Raw genomic sequence first — 16,414 nt, 5'->3', positions numbered from 1 at the left:
TAGGAGGGTGCAGTATGGATATACTGGGAGAGGGCCGTTCACGCTGGCTTTGCCCACTACCTCTTTAGGTATATCTCCCAGGACCCCTAAGTTCTGAACTCAGGTCTGAAAGGGAGTTCTGCTTGTGTTCTACTCTCAGCGTACTTCTTTTACATGAGCTGAATTATAGTGGACGAGTTGGTGAAGCTGGAGAGTCAGCCTGGAAAATTGGGCCTGTTGCAGCCTTGCCAGGCCGGCTGTGTTCTCTGTTCAAGGAGCTTCCCAGAAAAAAAGAATTGGGGAGGTTTAGTTTGTCACAAGCATGTAGTAATTAATGATGATAAATTCATTAATAAACTATGAATGCCATTTCACCAGATAACCAATACAACTTTAATGGAATACAAAAGGCAAATGTTCCAACCTCAGAGAACTACTAATTATCCTAGTATCTATAAACAGTATTTTGATGACAAAAATTAAGAAATTATCAAATTTTGTATAATTTGAAGAAAAATCTTTACTAATATTTAAACAGGTAGGCCACTTGAATGATTTTCTCCTTGCTTTTGTTTTGGCAAACTTATCAATGAAATTACCAAAAGAGATTTGTCTAGCAACCTTACTTTCTGCTGAGATAATAATAAGATAACTAAACCTTTCTTTCTCTGTAGTAGATCTTAGGTGATACTTTACTAGTTTCAGATTATTAAAGGTACTGAACATTCTTGTTTTATTCATTTTTTTTATTCTGTTCATATAGGGTGACCATATTTTAAAAAACAAAAAGGAGGACCATATTTTAGAAAACAACAGAATGAAATTTAATAAGGATAAATGCCAAGTTCTACATTTAGGAAATAGAAACCAAATGCACAGTTACAAGATGGGGGATACTTGGCTCAGCAATACTACAAATGAGAAGGATCTTGGAAATGTTGTAGATCACAAGCTGAATATGAGCCAACAGTGTGATATGGCTGCGAGAAAGGCAAATGCTATTTTGGGCTGCATTAATAGAAGTATAGCTTCCAAATCACGTGAGGTACTGGTTCCTCTCTATTCGGCCCTGGTTAGGCCTCATCTAGAGTATTGCATCCAGTTCTGGGCTCCACAATTCAAGCAGGATGCAGACAAGCTGGAGCGTGTTCAGAGGAGGGCAACCAGGATGATCAGGGGTCTGGAAACAAAGCCCTATGAAGAGAGACTGAAAGAACTGGGCATGTTTAGCCTGGAGAAGAGAAGATTGAGGGGAGACATGATAGCACTCTTCAAGGACTTGAAAGGTTGTCACACAGAGGAGGGTCAGGATCTCTTCTCGATCCTCCCAGAGTGCAGGACACGGAATAACAGGCTCAATTTAAAGGAAGCCCGATTCCAGCTGGACATCAGGAAAAACTTCCTGACTGTTAGAGCAATACGACAATGGAATCAGTTACCTAGGGAGGTTGTGGGCTCTCCCACACTAGAGGCCTTCAAGAGGCAGCTGGACAACCATCTGTCAGGGATGCTTTAGGGTGGATTCCTGCATTGAGCAGGGGGTTGGACTCAATGGCCTTGTAGGCGCCTTCCAACTCTGCTATTCTAGGATTCTATTATTCTATGATAACATGGCCGCCCCCAAGGGGACGTGCCCACCCAAACATGGCCTTGGTCACAGGTCTGATTTCACAGCACACAATTAAGACAAACCTGTTCTACATAACATCTTAATGTTAAAATCACTGGAATAAAGAACAAATAAGACATTCAATGTATTTGAAATTAACTTCACTCATTCTTACTAATGTAGCTTTTGCTGTACTTTGAAGCTTTTGCTATACTCTGTGTGATACAGTCTCCCCTTCCCTCAAATATCTTTTCTGAGTGCAAATCCTTCACTGGATGACCATAGTCTCACCTTTCCTAACTCTTTCCCCATCACCTTTCTCATACCCATACTCACAGATTCAGCATACTGCTACCACTGAACAAATGAAGCAGTTGACAAGTACAGAAAAATCTAGTACAACAAACCAGCAACCAAGCATTCAGAAAGAGTATAAACTACTATTACCCTGCAAACATTAGCCATGGAACAAAATGGACTAAAGGCTAGCACCTCTTAGCTTGTTTCAATTTCAAGCAGACATAACAGTCAAAAACAACCAAGAAAAACACACTCACTTCATTGACATAGCAATACCTAATGACAAGAAGAGGAAACACCACTGGCTATGTAAATTAAAGAACTATGGCAACAGGAAAAAGTTACAATTATTATGTTAGTCACATCAGTCACCAGCATCATATCATTTTTTTTTACACAAAATCTTCAGAAATTAGGCCTACCATCCAGAAAGCAGTCATACTTAAAACATGTTCAATAGTCTGGAAATTTCTGAATCAGTAAAAGACAGCATGACTTGGAAAAGCCCATCATGTTCATCTAAAAAAACCACCACGAGCAAGAAAAGAGAGATAAATAATGATAATGATAATAATAATAATGGCAACTGTTAATTTTTTAAAGATTTTTAAGAACGATGGACAATTATCAGCAATTTTTACAAAATATATATCATGCCAATTATATCAAACAAATTGGAGAGGGAAGTCTATAAGTCAAAATGCATTTTTTAATAGGAATATCACCTCCAAATCATCCCTCACAAATTGCAGCAAAGTACAGCCCTCCACACACCCCATACACTGCAAACATGCACATGCATCCATTCATAGTCAAACAACCAGGCATTCCATTCAGACATCATCACATCAATACACACACTGCCAGCACACACACAGATCGATTCACCCAAACAACCAGGTATCCCATTCAGACATCAATATACCCACACACTACCAGCACCTACACACACACGCACACACACAGACACCACACTACTTGCTGCTGCTGCTGCTGCTGCTGCTGCTGCTGCTGCTGCTGCTTCTTCTTCTTCTTCTTCTTCTTCTTCTTCTTCTTCTTCTTCTTCTTCTTCTTCTTCTTCCTCCTCCTCCTCCTCCTCCTCCTCCTCCTCCCTTTCCTCCCCTTCTTCCTTTTCTTCAGCACTGGGGGGTGGGGGGCTGGAGGCTGAGTTGCTTGAAGTGCGGGACCATAGCCCCCAGCCACTCACCTCATGTTGATCCAAGGCTTTTCTTGGTCGGCACCATTGTGCCGGCCAAGAAAAGTCCTGGATGTGTGACAAGAGGCAACGGGCGGGGCTGGAGGCTGCGTTCCCGCACTTCAAGCAACTCAGCCTCCAGCCCTGCTCATCGCCTCGTGTAGATCTGAGGCTTTTCTTGGCCGGCGCCATTGCGCCAGCCAAGAAAAGTCCTGGATGTGTGACAGAGGTTAAGGGCGAGGCTGGAGGCTTTACAGGCCTTTCCCCAGTAAATTGGGTGACAGAGATCCCCGTTTTTCTGCAGGTCTCTGGGGTTTTCTGGGTCATCTGGTCACCCTAGTTCATATCCCTTTGTTAAATCTCCAAAGAGCTCAAAATAGTGTTTGGGCCTAGTCTTCCTCCCTCCCACTTGGGGCAGTTGCTTGTCTCAATTTACAGTCCTCAGCTTAGGGACCCCCCACCTAACCTACAGGGAATTCTGGAAATAGGCTTCCTATTTGACTCTGTATAAGTGTTGTTGTATACTTCTTCCAAAAACTCAACTGTTCGTTATTGCAACTTATTAGGAAACACTAGGCAGAAAAAATCGGATTGGAAGAGAAGGAACAAGTGCAATTTAACTAAGAATTTTCCCTGGTTCCATCAGGTCCCTGAATACAGGTCCAACCATTTATTCTTTATCTGGCCATTGGTGGAACTAAGAAAGGTTAATCAAGGTAGACATTTTTCCATGCTTTTGCTTGTAAAAAAAAAGACAACATATATTTAAGTTGGATGAGACACACCACTGTAAAAGCCTTAATTTGGTTAGTCAAAATAGTGAAAGAACTATTACTTTGTACCTGAAGTAAGACAGAGATAGCATAAAAGAGAGGCAGGTAAATTGGGGAATTGACTCTAGTGACATATAGGGAAACCAGGGAAGCCCTGTGTACAAAGGGGTAACTAACAGTGTGGTGACTTGGGGGCTGTCTTCATGGTGCCATGTTGGCGCTGCATTTTCCCCAAACTCCACAGTTTCACCTACCCAGGGTAGTGTCAGCTCATCCCCACACCAAGGAGGGAGCACAGGATTTCCAACGGCCATCCGGGTACTGGGGCCACCCCCATGCCATCTTCCTGGCTTCCAGCAACCAATTGCTGGTCGCCTTCTGCCAGGATAACCCCTTGGATCGGCCACGGAGCAAGCTCAGACTGTGGAAGAACCAGAGTGACTTCACGCCTACCAAAAATGTTGGGATAAGTCCCTGACGTTTTTACTGCGCAGCTTAATATAACTGACGCAGGACAGATTCCCAGCCACTGCGGGGCTTTGAACATGTATAGAGGGCCACTTGGTGGCAGTGATGCGACTCAGTTGGATTGTGGTGAAAAATAAATGAGAAAGAACAGAAAGATTACATACAGGAGAGGTAAGACTGTTCTTCAGGGAGAGGGTTCCTTGGTTTAGGGTGCCTTCTACTTGGCCAGGCTATGACTGACTGAGCAAGTTGGAGCTTGAGTTTTGCCCCTGCTTTGACTATACAGCTGGTTCAAAATAACAAACAGGGAGGAGGATGAGAAACAAGGGAGAGGGCTCTGCCAGCCTGGGCAATGGGGTTCAGTCCACCAGGGAAATCTGGAGGGGGCTTGAGCCACATAGCCGTCCCCCCCCCCCCAATACTTTACACCCGTGGAAGGAATACCCACTGGAATTGTGGTAGAATTAGACTTTGCAGTGGTCTACTAGACAATAAAACCAGGCTAGTAATTGGGTTAAGCAATTGAGGGTATTTTATTATGCAGTAGCTGGGTCACAACATGAAAGGAGACAGTGATGTGCCAAGCATGGGTTTTGAATGTTTGCTTACCCTTGTCCAATCATTTCTTCTCTAGGTTGGTGTACCCAGCTTCACCAGGGCAGAGAATATATCAAATTCAGATTATTTCATACTTTTTAGTCTTGAAATAACATTAAATCCAACACAAGTTTGTGGCTTTTAGGATGGTTAATCAGATTTTCTAACTGTACACCCAGCTTGAAGATGGTGCATCAAAAAGCGCACGGCCTGTCTTTATCTTTTCCAGCTCTAAATGGAAAATCAGTGAAGTTTGAGCCCATGAAGGTTTTCTGAGTTTCACTTCAAAGCTTGGCCAGCCTTGCTCCTGTTTCAATTATGATCTGTTTTTCTTTTTGTTTGACTAGGAGAAGTGTGCATTGCAAAAACATCTTTTGAAAGTGCACAACCAAATGTGTGCTTCACCCCACAGAGTAAAGCTTAAAAAATTTTTTTTTGAAGTGTACTTTTTAAAAAGTGCACATTTTTGTATGCAAACATGTTTGGAACAAATATCCCCCCCCCAATGTGCTTGTATTCATATTTGCATTCATAAACATGAATGTTTATGAACATGTGAATAAAAAACTAAACAAAAGGAAATTCTTGTATATCCCAAGGGGCAATGTATCTGTCAAATGCATAGTGCCATTCTGTAACCCTTACTTTTCACTCTCTGGGGAAAAAACCCAGTTTTGCACACATACATGTATTCTAGTATGTTCATTCCTTTGCTGCTATAATCAGTCTCCCCCTTCTCTGCATTGAAACGAATGGGAACTTTTTACAGGTCAAAAAACTCACACACACAGCTTCTGCCCATAAACAGTCATGGGGCAGATAGGGAGAGTGAAATTACATCTAGATAATTTTGGAGATATTGCTTGTGGGACATTGGGGATAAAAGGAGACTACTGAAGTATTAATGAAATAGCACGGGTAATGTGTATCTTTATTCCTCCCCCCTCTTCCTCTCTCTAACGTTTTGCATCTTTGAATCCTTTGTTTAGTAAAAAAGCGCTTGGAAGGGAACAGCAGTGAAATGTCAAGGGCCAACAGTTTCACTGAAGATATGGACCTCATATCAGAAGAGGCAACTCTGCCTGCTGTGTCTCATGTGTCTCAGTAAGTGTAGTAGTAGTAGTAGTAGTAGTAGTAGTAGTAATAATAATAATAATAATAATAATAATAATAATAATAATAATTTTCCAGTATATTTTAATTGGCATTTTCCGATGTTAGATCCTCACCTGAATATATAGTTGGATGTCAGCCAATTTGGCTTTGTATGGTTTGTTAGCCAATGGAATGATCCTTTGTTGTTTTACTCTAACCAGAGTTATTTACACTAGTATACAATACAATTGAAAATGCACTTGAGTATATGTTGCAGCCTACCTTTTTCATTGAATCATTGACTGGGTTTGCATGACACCCTGACCAATGATGGTATATTTTCCCAAAGAAACCATGGTTGATTAGTGCATCGTGCAAACCCGGATTGTGCTGCTCAGGGTGGGTTGATTTCCCCAAACATCCCATCCTGAGAGCCTATAGTCTGCAGAGTGGGTTATTTTACCCATGATGGTTTACCGTGTACTCTGCCAGCCCATTGTGGGAAAAGGGCATCGGGCAGCCAGCCCCTTGGCAAGAATGGCAGAAACATCGGCCGCTCTTGCCCAGTAGGGCTGCGATGGCCATTTGTGATTGCGCCCAAGCCTCTGCCCGTGCCTCTTTCCCCAAATGAGACCTTGGAGAGTCTGTCACCTGCCCCCTTCACCCCCGCTGATATCCACTTCCCAGCACCAATCACAATTGCAATCAGGGTCAAGCCCTTTTAAATTTTGTTTTTCAGGTCCCATTTTTGGGCAAAAATAGGACTGGGAAACATTGCCCACATTTCCCGTTACCAGGGAATATGTGCAAATGGGGGCTCTTTTTATTTTTCTTTCTTTGGTTTCCTGATGCTACAGAGGTGTGCATTAGCAGACGTTGCCTTTGCTTTGCTGCTATGAGCTGTCAAAAATCACAGCTGTCCAAAGCAAGGCAGAGACAGTAGGGGTGTGCACTCCACACAGAAAATCCGGGGGTCTGATGGACCTCCTGGTAGCCACCTGCCTCACTTCCTTTGGCAGGGGCTCGCGAAGAAGGATCCCGGAGGATGACCTTAGGGTCCGGACAGGTACATACGGGAGGAGGTGTTCCTTCAGATAGCCTGGCTCCAAGCCATTTAGGGCTTTAAATGTTAATAGCACCACTTTGAATCGGGCCCGGACCTGGACTGGCAGCCAATTACCTGGCCTTATTTCAAAAGTGGATCCAATACTCAATTGTTCCATTTCTTATTTCCTAATTTTACTAAGGCAAAAATGCAATCATTATACAACTATACATATTTACACCAAGATTTTTGGGTGATGAGTTCTATTAAAGCACATGTGCACGTCTATGAATTGATAAAATACTGGAATAATAAAGCAAACTATTGATTGGATCCAGACTTACTTGTACGGAGATTTTTATCTCTACCCCACCACCCCACCCCGCACAAACTCGTATTTTCTCTGTCCTAGAATTTCTTATTATTGGCGGTTGAAAATTGTTTCTGTGTCTGTGTATTTGTATGTTGAATATAAATGGGTTTTAAGTTATGTTACAATATTGTGTTTATAAGGATCTTAATCTTTGTAAATCCCCCAAAGAACTTTGTCTATTGGGCAGTATAGAAATGTAAAGCTGAATGAATGATTGATTATGATTACATATATAGTTGTATCAAGATTCTTTTGTGGAGTGTTTTGCCACTGTTCAGATATTCATGAATACACCGATGTAACACTCCATAAAAAAAAACTTAGGGCAAATGAAACATACAATCACACCAAGCTTCCTTTTTTTGCAGTTTTATCACACACACACAGTGGCAATGTAAGAGTGAGGGAAACTGCAAATTAATTAAAGCCTGAGGCAAAATGTGCATGCTCCAGTTCCAGAATTAATATTAGAAAGTCCCTAGTTAAATTGGAATTCAAGAGGACTAGAGTGCAGGGCAAGGTAAATTAGAGAAACAATAAAAGGATGGAGACTTTTTTTTATTGAGGAATTCTTCATGAAGGCTGTTTTATGGCACACAGTTTGAAAACCACTGGTATTACCCATTAATTTAGCAGAATGGAAACAAAAAAGAGAGAATATACAGTACCTAATATAATACTTCAAAACAAGAGATATACTAGTACTAGCAATAGCAAACTTTTCTCTCACCGCCCCTTCTTCTCTTGAAATTATGCCCAGCCAAGTTGCATCCATACTTGTAGTACATAGATCAGACTTTGGCACAAAATTCTTTTCCACATCCTAATATTGGCTTGTGAGACTGTATGGATCTACACTTCCTGCCAGTCATCATCACTTCCTGGAACAATTCATTTACATGGAATGGTTTTCATTATTTTCATAATGTAAACCATTTCCCCTGAAAAATGGGCCAAGCCTTCTCTGCTGTGGCACCCCGGCTGTGGAATGAGCTCCCTAAGGAGGTTTGCTTGGCACCTACATTATATGCTTTTAGATGCCAGGTGAGAAGACCTTTTTATTCTCCCAGCATTTTAACAGTCTGTAAATAAATTTTAACTTGGTGTTTTAAATTTGTAATTTTGCATTGCTGCTGTTTTTATCTGGTTGAGCTTTTATATCGTATTTTATATTACCGTTTTATACTGTTATTTTATACTTTGAATGTTTTTAAATTTTGTGAACTGCCCAGAGAGCTCTGGCTATTGGGCGGTATAGAAATGTAATAAATAAATAAATAAATAAATTCAGAACTCCAAAATCTCGGGGGAAATTCACAGTTGAGAAAAACTGGAAGCATTTCTAGTTTGAAAACCACTTTTTTTAAAAAAAATACTTAAGTTATCATTTGACAAGTAAGTCACCTGAGAGATTTTTTTGACTGGTGTAATAGTCAATCATAATATAACTGAAGTTCTTGTTGTTTTTGCTTTTGTGTAAGTCAGACTATTTAATTTAAACTTAGCTTGGCATGCTTTGAAATTAATGTTCTTTTTTGGCTTAGGGCCAAACTGTCCTGTATTTATTGTGTGAATACAACTAACGTGCACTTCTGTGTCACATAAGCAGCAGTGCCAGGAGAGTGTGAGCAGCCTTAGGACCACGGAGGACAGGGAGGGTATGTTTAACTCTTTCTTTTCCTGACAGGGTCAGCCTTTCTGATGCTGCTCTTTGCATGTTCAAGGGAAGTGCCTCTTGGCTCCAGTGTGGGCTTCCTTTGAAATTCACATTTAAAGAGGCATTTTTGTCAGGACTTTGGGAGGGAAAGAAAGAGTTAAATTTACCCTCCCAATTCCTCCACGGCCCTATAAGTGCTCAGACTTTCCTGGGACTGCTTTTTTTCATAAGAAAGTAAAGCACCTTAATTGTAATGGCTTGATTAATGCAGCATCACATTTCATGTGTAATTTGGCCTTTAGACTTCATATATTTCTGAAACTTTATGGAATGAACTTAAACAACAGGCATTTTGGAAGAATGGGCCTTGCTAGACGAGGCCTTAGCGCACTGTGAGGCCTGGTTTCCCTGCTGTGCGTCCAGACGACGCACAGGGGAATCCGGGGTCAAGGCGCACTGAAGCCTCCCTTAACGCGCCATAAGCGAAGTTGCTTATGGCTTGCCTTTTCCGCAGCCCCGGCCTGAGGCCGGGGCTGCGGAACATCTAGCAAGGTCCGTGGCTTTTTGCTGCTACTCGCTTACTCGCGAGTAGCCGGGAAAAGCCACGGACTGGGCACAGCACTGAGCGCTGTGCCCATCAGGCCAGGGGGATCCCGGAGGGGGGAGATAGGGGGGGGAAGGCCGGACCGGCAGGAGAGGGGGAGGGCGGAGGGCGACACGGGATGGCGGAGGGCAACACAGGGGACGGCGGAGGGCGACACAGGAGACGGCGGAGGGCGACACAGGGGATGGCGGAGGGTGACACAGGGGATGGCGGAGGGCGACACAGGGGATGGCGGAGGGTGACACAGGGGGCGGCGGAGGGCGACACAGGGGATGGCGGAGGGCGACACAGGGGACGGGGACGGGGAGGGAGGGCAGGGAAAGAGTGGCAGGCATGGGAGGGGATCAGGAGCGGATGGGGGGGCTTAATTTAAAAAAAACCCACCTACCTTCTCCGGAGTCTTCGGGGCGCACGTGGCCCCATTATTATTATTATTATTATTATTATTATTATTATTATTATTTATATAGCACCATCAATGTACATGGTGCTGTACAGAGTAAAACAGTAAATCGCAAGACCCTGCCGCATAGGCTTACAATCTAATAAAATCATAGTAAAGTAATAAGGAGGGGAAGAGAATGCAAACAGGCACAGGGTAGGGTAAACAGGCACAGGGTAGGGTAAAACTAACAGTGTAAAGTCCAAACAACATCAAGTTTTAAAAGCTTTAGGAAAAAGAAAAGTTTTTAGCTGAGCTTTAAAAGCTGCGGTTGAACTTGTGGATCTCAGATGTTCTGGAAGAGCGTTCCAGGCGTAAGGGGCAGCAGAGGAAAATGGACGAAGCCGAGCAAGGGAAGTAGAGACCCTTGGGCAGGCGAGAAACATGGCATCAGAGGAGCGAAGAGGACGAGCGGGGCAATAGTGTGAGATGAGAGAGGAGAGATAGGAAGGAGCTAGACCGTGAAAAGCTTTGAAGGTCGACAGGAGAAGTTTATATTGGATTCTGAAGTGAATTGGAAGCCAATGAAGAGATTTCAGAAGTGGAGTAACATGGTCAGAGCGGCGAGCCAGGAAGATGATCTTAGCGGCAGAGTGGTGGACAGAAACCAGTGGACTGATGTGAGAAGAAGGAAGGCCAGAGAGAAGAAGGTTGCAACAACAACAAAAAATGGCCGATGCTACTGGGCTTCCGCAGTCCCTGCGCGTCGGCCGTCTAAGAGGCGGGGTGGTGCACGCTAAAGTTAGCGCACTGTCGCCCCGCCTCCCTGCCGGCTTATCCGGCAGGGTCTAGCAAGGCCCAATGTATTTGGCCTCTGAAGTCAATTGCATTTGCATTACCTCGTAGCTTGTTGTCTGTGATATATTTGGCATAGTAATGTGTTAATCAAACCAGGTGGGTGCTAGGGTGTTTCCTGCAATGAGGATGTTAACAGCATAACTAGTATTTGAACAGGGTTTGCATGGTAGAGTCTTGCTGGCACGATATTCTAGCTGTTGTCTCAGGCTCTCCTTGGGATGGGCTTTGTTATGGGCTTTTGAAAAACATGTTATGATGACAGAATAGTGTTGTTTTTTGTATAATGTGCAAAATTGTTAAGGTTTACATTCATTAGGTTTATGTGTGTGTTTGTGATTTGTATTGCTTTATATTGAAAAAGTGATCCTGGCTTTATATATGTTGATTAAAATGTTAGCTTCGGGGAAATGGTTTTAGCTCCTCAGGCTATTACACATCTCAAATACCACCTCTCACCATTTGTGCCTTCTTGCCTACTAAGATCATCTTCTGGGTGTCTGTTTTATACCATCTCTGTAGTGTCAGAATGACTTCAGTAAGAAGTGTGGCTTCTTGGTAATGGCCCAAGGAAATAAAATGCATCACTTATTGGAACAAATCCCTTACAATCCCTTACAGAGCTTAGAAGAGTTTCTCTCTGCAGGTGTTTGGATGATCGTGGAAGAATAAGCCATTGTGGTTTCTCCCCCCGCACCCGTATTTGCTGCGCCCGCAACCGCATTTGCTTAATTCCCGGCACATGCTATGGTGGAGGAGGCTTTGTAGCTTTCCTACAACTACTGCAAGTCATGGGTTGTAGGGTAGGTATGAAGTCACTCCTACCATGTTGCATGCCGGGTTTGAATGACACGCCAACCCACGCTGCATTGTGGGGAATTCTGCAAATGGTGGTTGTGCGCACAGCACATGTTGGAACCATGGGAGAAGACAAGATGGCTTCTTCTCTCTACGTGATCATCCAAACAGTGTCTCTCTGTTTTGTTTTTAAAAAACATTCATTGGCTGAGGGGAGTTTATAGCCCAAATTTCCACGTGCTTTTTAAAAATCTTCAGATTTTCTATATTATCTGCCCAGCCAATTAGTTTTTAGGAGTGATTTTCATCTGCAGTTTTTTTTAAAAAAAGTTGATAAACTATTGGTTTATAAACGGTTGGAGCTCTGATTAATATGAACATTTTAAAGCAGTATTTGTTTGCTGTATTAAAATTGGCTGTAAGGAATCCTTTGGCATACAGTAGTTGCCAAAAATGCAGTAGCCACAACTTGTAACTGAAAAGCAGTATGTTTGGTGGTGAAGGGCCAGAATAGGCTGAAATGGTTGGGGCACATGTGGTTCTTACTGATCATATATTTGTTTCAAAGAGCTCCGGGCAGTATAGAGAGGATGTACATTTGCATGGAGGAGTGGAGAGAAGGGAAGAGAGGGAGTGCTCATAATAACACTGTGAGGTAGACCTGGCTGATGGTTACCAGCCCAACTTCATCCCATGAATTTCATATCTGAATAGGAATTTGAACCTCAGTTTTTCTGGTCCAAGTCCCTCCATTAAGGTGGTCTAGAGATTTCGCGGATGGATATATGCCGAATATGTATAAAGATACGATTATCAGTGAAGTGAGTATTAGGCTTTGACTGTGTTCGGACGATCATGCAACGGGAAGAAGCCACTGTGGCTTCTCTCCCTTCCCTTTGCTCATGCTGTGCACACGACCACCATTTGTATAATCTCCCACAATGCAGCACTACTTGGCATGGTGTTTGAACCTGGCGTGGGGCAGGCTTCATGCCCACCTTACAACCTACAATGTGCAGTAGAGGTTGCAGGGTGGGTATGAAGCCACTCCTGCTGAGCCCCACGGCAGTGCTTTCGATGACACACCAACCAACGCTGCATCATGGGGGATTATGCAAATGGAAGCCACATGACAGAGGGTGGGAAAAGGCCATAATGGCTCCTTCTCCCTGCGCAATCATCCAAACAGCCTTTACCATTGTTAAGTACTCCTCAAAATACCTGTTTTGACTGTAACTAATGTGTTTATCCTGCCAACCTTAACTATACCACTTTGCTTAAATCCATTATAACTGTGCACAAATGTCACAGTTCTTACCAAACTGTTTCTTTTAAAAAACAACAAACCCAGAAGTATAACCAGTTAAGCATGTCTTAACATATTGAAATTTCTTATAGTGTGATAACAACATGGTTGTTTTTTATGCTTGATGCTGTACTTGATTGTGAATTAGTTCAGCATCTGATTACATTTTCAAAAAGATTTCCAAAGGGTGTTGGTCCAGCCTGCAGTTCCTGGCCGCTTCACACAGCCATCTTCACAACATTAAAACCTTGATGCTGAAAATACAGGGATTAATTTGAGCTAGGAGTTAGTTCCCAGAACGTGTTCCCAATTCAAGGGCTTAGATGTGAAATAACAGTTTGACTGAGCATGTGCAGAGTGATTTCTCCCATCTCCTGAACAGTTGTTTGGGATGGGAGGAGACTCAGCTCCCAGGTGACAGCATGCCTTTATGATTTGTATGTCTTAGGGTTGCAGTAGGGATGTTGTAGAGAATATCTATTTATTTACAATATTTATATACTGCTCCCCATTAAAAATTTCGGAGTGGTGTACAAAGTAAAATAAAAACAGAATAAAAACACATTAAAATAGATTTTTAAAAGAAGCAAAATGCAAAGTGAACCGTGGCTGGTCATCAAGGGAAGGCTTCCTGGAACAACGACGTTTTCGGGAGGAGCTGCAAGGAATACAAAGTTGGCACCTGCCTGACCTCCAGAGGCAGGGAATTCCATAGGGTGGGGGTGGGGGCTACCACACTGAAGGCTCTTCCTCTGGTGGACTCTAGTCAGCGCTTTCTTAGTTATCTTGGTCCCAAGTGGTTTAGGGCTTTGAACACTTGTACAAGAATCTTAAACCTGGCCCAGTAGCGAATAGGCAGCCAGTGCAGTTCCCTCAGCAGAGGAGTTACATGCTGGAAAGGGGCCGCTCCAGACAACAGCCGAGCTGCAGCATTCTGCACTAGCTCCAGCTTCTGGAGCAGCTTCAAGGGCAGCCCCACATAGAGCATGTTGCAGTAATCCAATCTTGAGATTACCAATGTCTGTACCACCGTGGCCAAGCTATCCCTGTCCAGGAGAGGCCGTAGCTGGCGAACCAGCCGAAGCTGGTAAAAGGCACTCCGAGCCACTGTGGCCACTTGAGCCTCCAGCAAGAGAGATGGATCTAAGAGTACCCCCAAACTCTGAACCTGATCTTTCAGAGGGAGAGCAATCCCATCCAGAACAGGCAATGAGCCTATCTCCTGGACTCAGGAACTACTCACCCACAGGGCTTCCGTCTTGCCAGGATTTAGTTTCAGTTTATTGGCCCTCACCTGATTCAGTTGTCACAGGGAGATAGAGCTGCATATCATCGGCATATTGATGGCATTTAGCTCCAAATCCCCTAATGACCTCTCACAGTGTCTTCATATAGAAGTTAAATAACATCAGGGACAAGTTGGTGCCCTGGTGCACCTCAATAGCCAAGGGGCCAAGGAGTGGTCACCCAATGCTACTCTCTGAAAACGACCTCGTAGGTAGGTCCAGAATCGCTGTAGCACAGTGCCTTTGATGCTCATTCCCGGAGTGGATCCAGGGGGATACCAGGCTCATCCATCAGGGTGACCAAGGCTGACTCAGTCCCGTAACCAGATCGAAACCCAGATAATCAGTCTCCTGCAAGAGTGCCTGCAGTTGCTGCGCCACAACCCTCTCAAGTACCTTCCCTAAAAAGGGGGTGTTTGTGATTGGATGGTAATTGTCTAGTACCATTGGCTCCAGAGTAGTCCCACTACTGCTTCCTTAAGGACAGCAAGGACCCCCCCTTCCTGAAGTGAAGCATTTATCACCCCCTGGACCCACCCAATCAAACCCCCTCGGCTTGATTTTATAAGCCAGGAGAGACAGGAATCGAGAGGGCAAGTGATTGGTCGCATTGCTGCAAGCACCTTGTCCACATCACCAGGCCGCAATAACTGGAACTGATCCCATAAAATCGGGCAGATGGTGGCATCAGATACCTCAACAGGAGCTGCACTAACAACAGCATCAAACTTGCTGCAGAGGCAAGCAGTTTTGTCCTCAAAGTGTGATGCAAAAAAGTCACAGTGGGTCCTCAATGGGGCCCATTGATTAAAACAGGCAGAGGAGCATTTTTAGTATGATTGCTTGCATAATTGCATCAAACTTCTTTTTGCGTAGCATTTTATCAATGTGCTCATGTAAACTATGCCTTGATAAAACACTGGGAAGAGGCAAACTTGATTTGATTGACTCAGTATTATTTTGGCATAGTGCTGGTAATTCCAAAGTTCAGGCACACACATGTATATCAGTAAGACACTTGATGTAGTTAATCACATTGTTTTCTTCTATGATTTATCATTGCCAAGTTGTGCATCTGTAATGTAGATGGGGGGAAATATGTGAAAAAGGTGAAGCAATTGAAGGTCCAGGCTCCAGTTCAGAATTAGTTTTAGAAATTCTCCTAGTTAAATTGGGATTCAGAAGGCATGGAATGCATAGCAGAGCATTCTAAGAATAAAAAAAAGGAATGCAATGGACAAAATCTTCTCATTCCTATTCACAACACCAGTATTGCAATGGTACTTTGGCATACCTTCCAGTATTTCCACGGATGAAAATAGAAACACCCCTGTATAATAATAATACCCCTATTCTCATACTGAAGATATCTGATTGAGAGAGCTTGCCTCACCCTCAAATATTATGGATGTTTCTTTACCTGCAATACCTTGTACTCATTTATTCTGCAAGGGTAAGTTGCATTTCTATATTTGAAATCCTAAGAATGCCTGCGTGTGATCAAACAACTACCGTGGAGTGTTCATTTTTTAGCTTGTTGAGGTCACTTAAAGGTAAAAGAGTCAGGTTGACTCTCAGTGAGAGGTTGTATAACGTTGCTGTTAAGCAATCCTCTCTTGAATACTCAAGGAAGGAAACCTCGAGGTCCAGATGCAGCAACACGGCTGTAACTGTGTTCTGCTAGCACAGATGCAGTAACATTTGTGCACTGGGAATGAACTGCTCCGACGTGATACCTGTGCTTATTCCCTAAAGGATGATGGGGTTCTAATGACTTTTCAGAGTCGTTTACAAAAATGGCAACATCAGTTTTTGTCCAAGACTCTCGTCAGAGTATGGAATTCCCAAACCATGGGAATTTAGGAATTCCCAAACCATGTGCTGTGAGCATTTAATTATAGTGTTCTGAGAGGCCAAAGCACAGAGGGACATAGTGGCCTGGTTCAGACCACACGCTAAACCATGCATTGCATTCCCTTAACCATTTTGTGGTTAAGCAGCATGGTTTTAGTGTGTTGTCTGAACTAGGCCACTGTGTCTCTGCATCCTTTACTGCTCTGGCCTGGTCTCTTTCAAATCCCTGCTGGGCTGG

At 43.4% G+C, this 16,414-nt stretch overlaps 1 protein-coding gene across 1 annotated transcript in view; it reads left to right on the top strand.

Moving 5' to 3' along the window:
- The window catches only part of LOC134404312 (potassium voltage-gated channel subfamily KQT member 1-like), a 466,408-nt gene that overhangs the window by 108,681 nt on the left and 341,313 nt on the right, over window positions 1-16,414 (top strand). Inside the window, exon 13 of the mRNA XM_063135026.1 lies at window positions 5,911-6,025. Coding sequence (XP_062991096.1) covers window positions 5,911-6,025 — 115 coding nt within the window. The remainder of the gene's footprint in view (window positions 1-5,910; window positions 6,026-16,414) is intronic.

This window comes from Elgaria multicarinata, chromosome 9 (genome assembly GCF_023053635.1).
Source record: "Elgaria multicarinata webbii isolate HBS135686 ecotype San Diego chromosome 9, rElgMul1.1.pri, whole genome shotgun sequence".
NCBI lineage: Eukaryota > Metazoa > Chordata > Lepidosauria > Squamata > Anguidae > Elgaria > Elgaria multicarinata.
The sequence above is the reverse complement of the archived record's forward strand: the minus strand, read 5'-3'. Positions and strand labels throughout refer to the sequence as shown.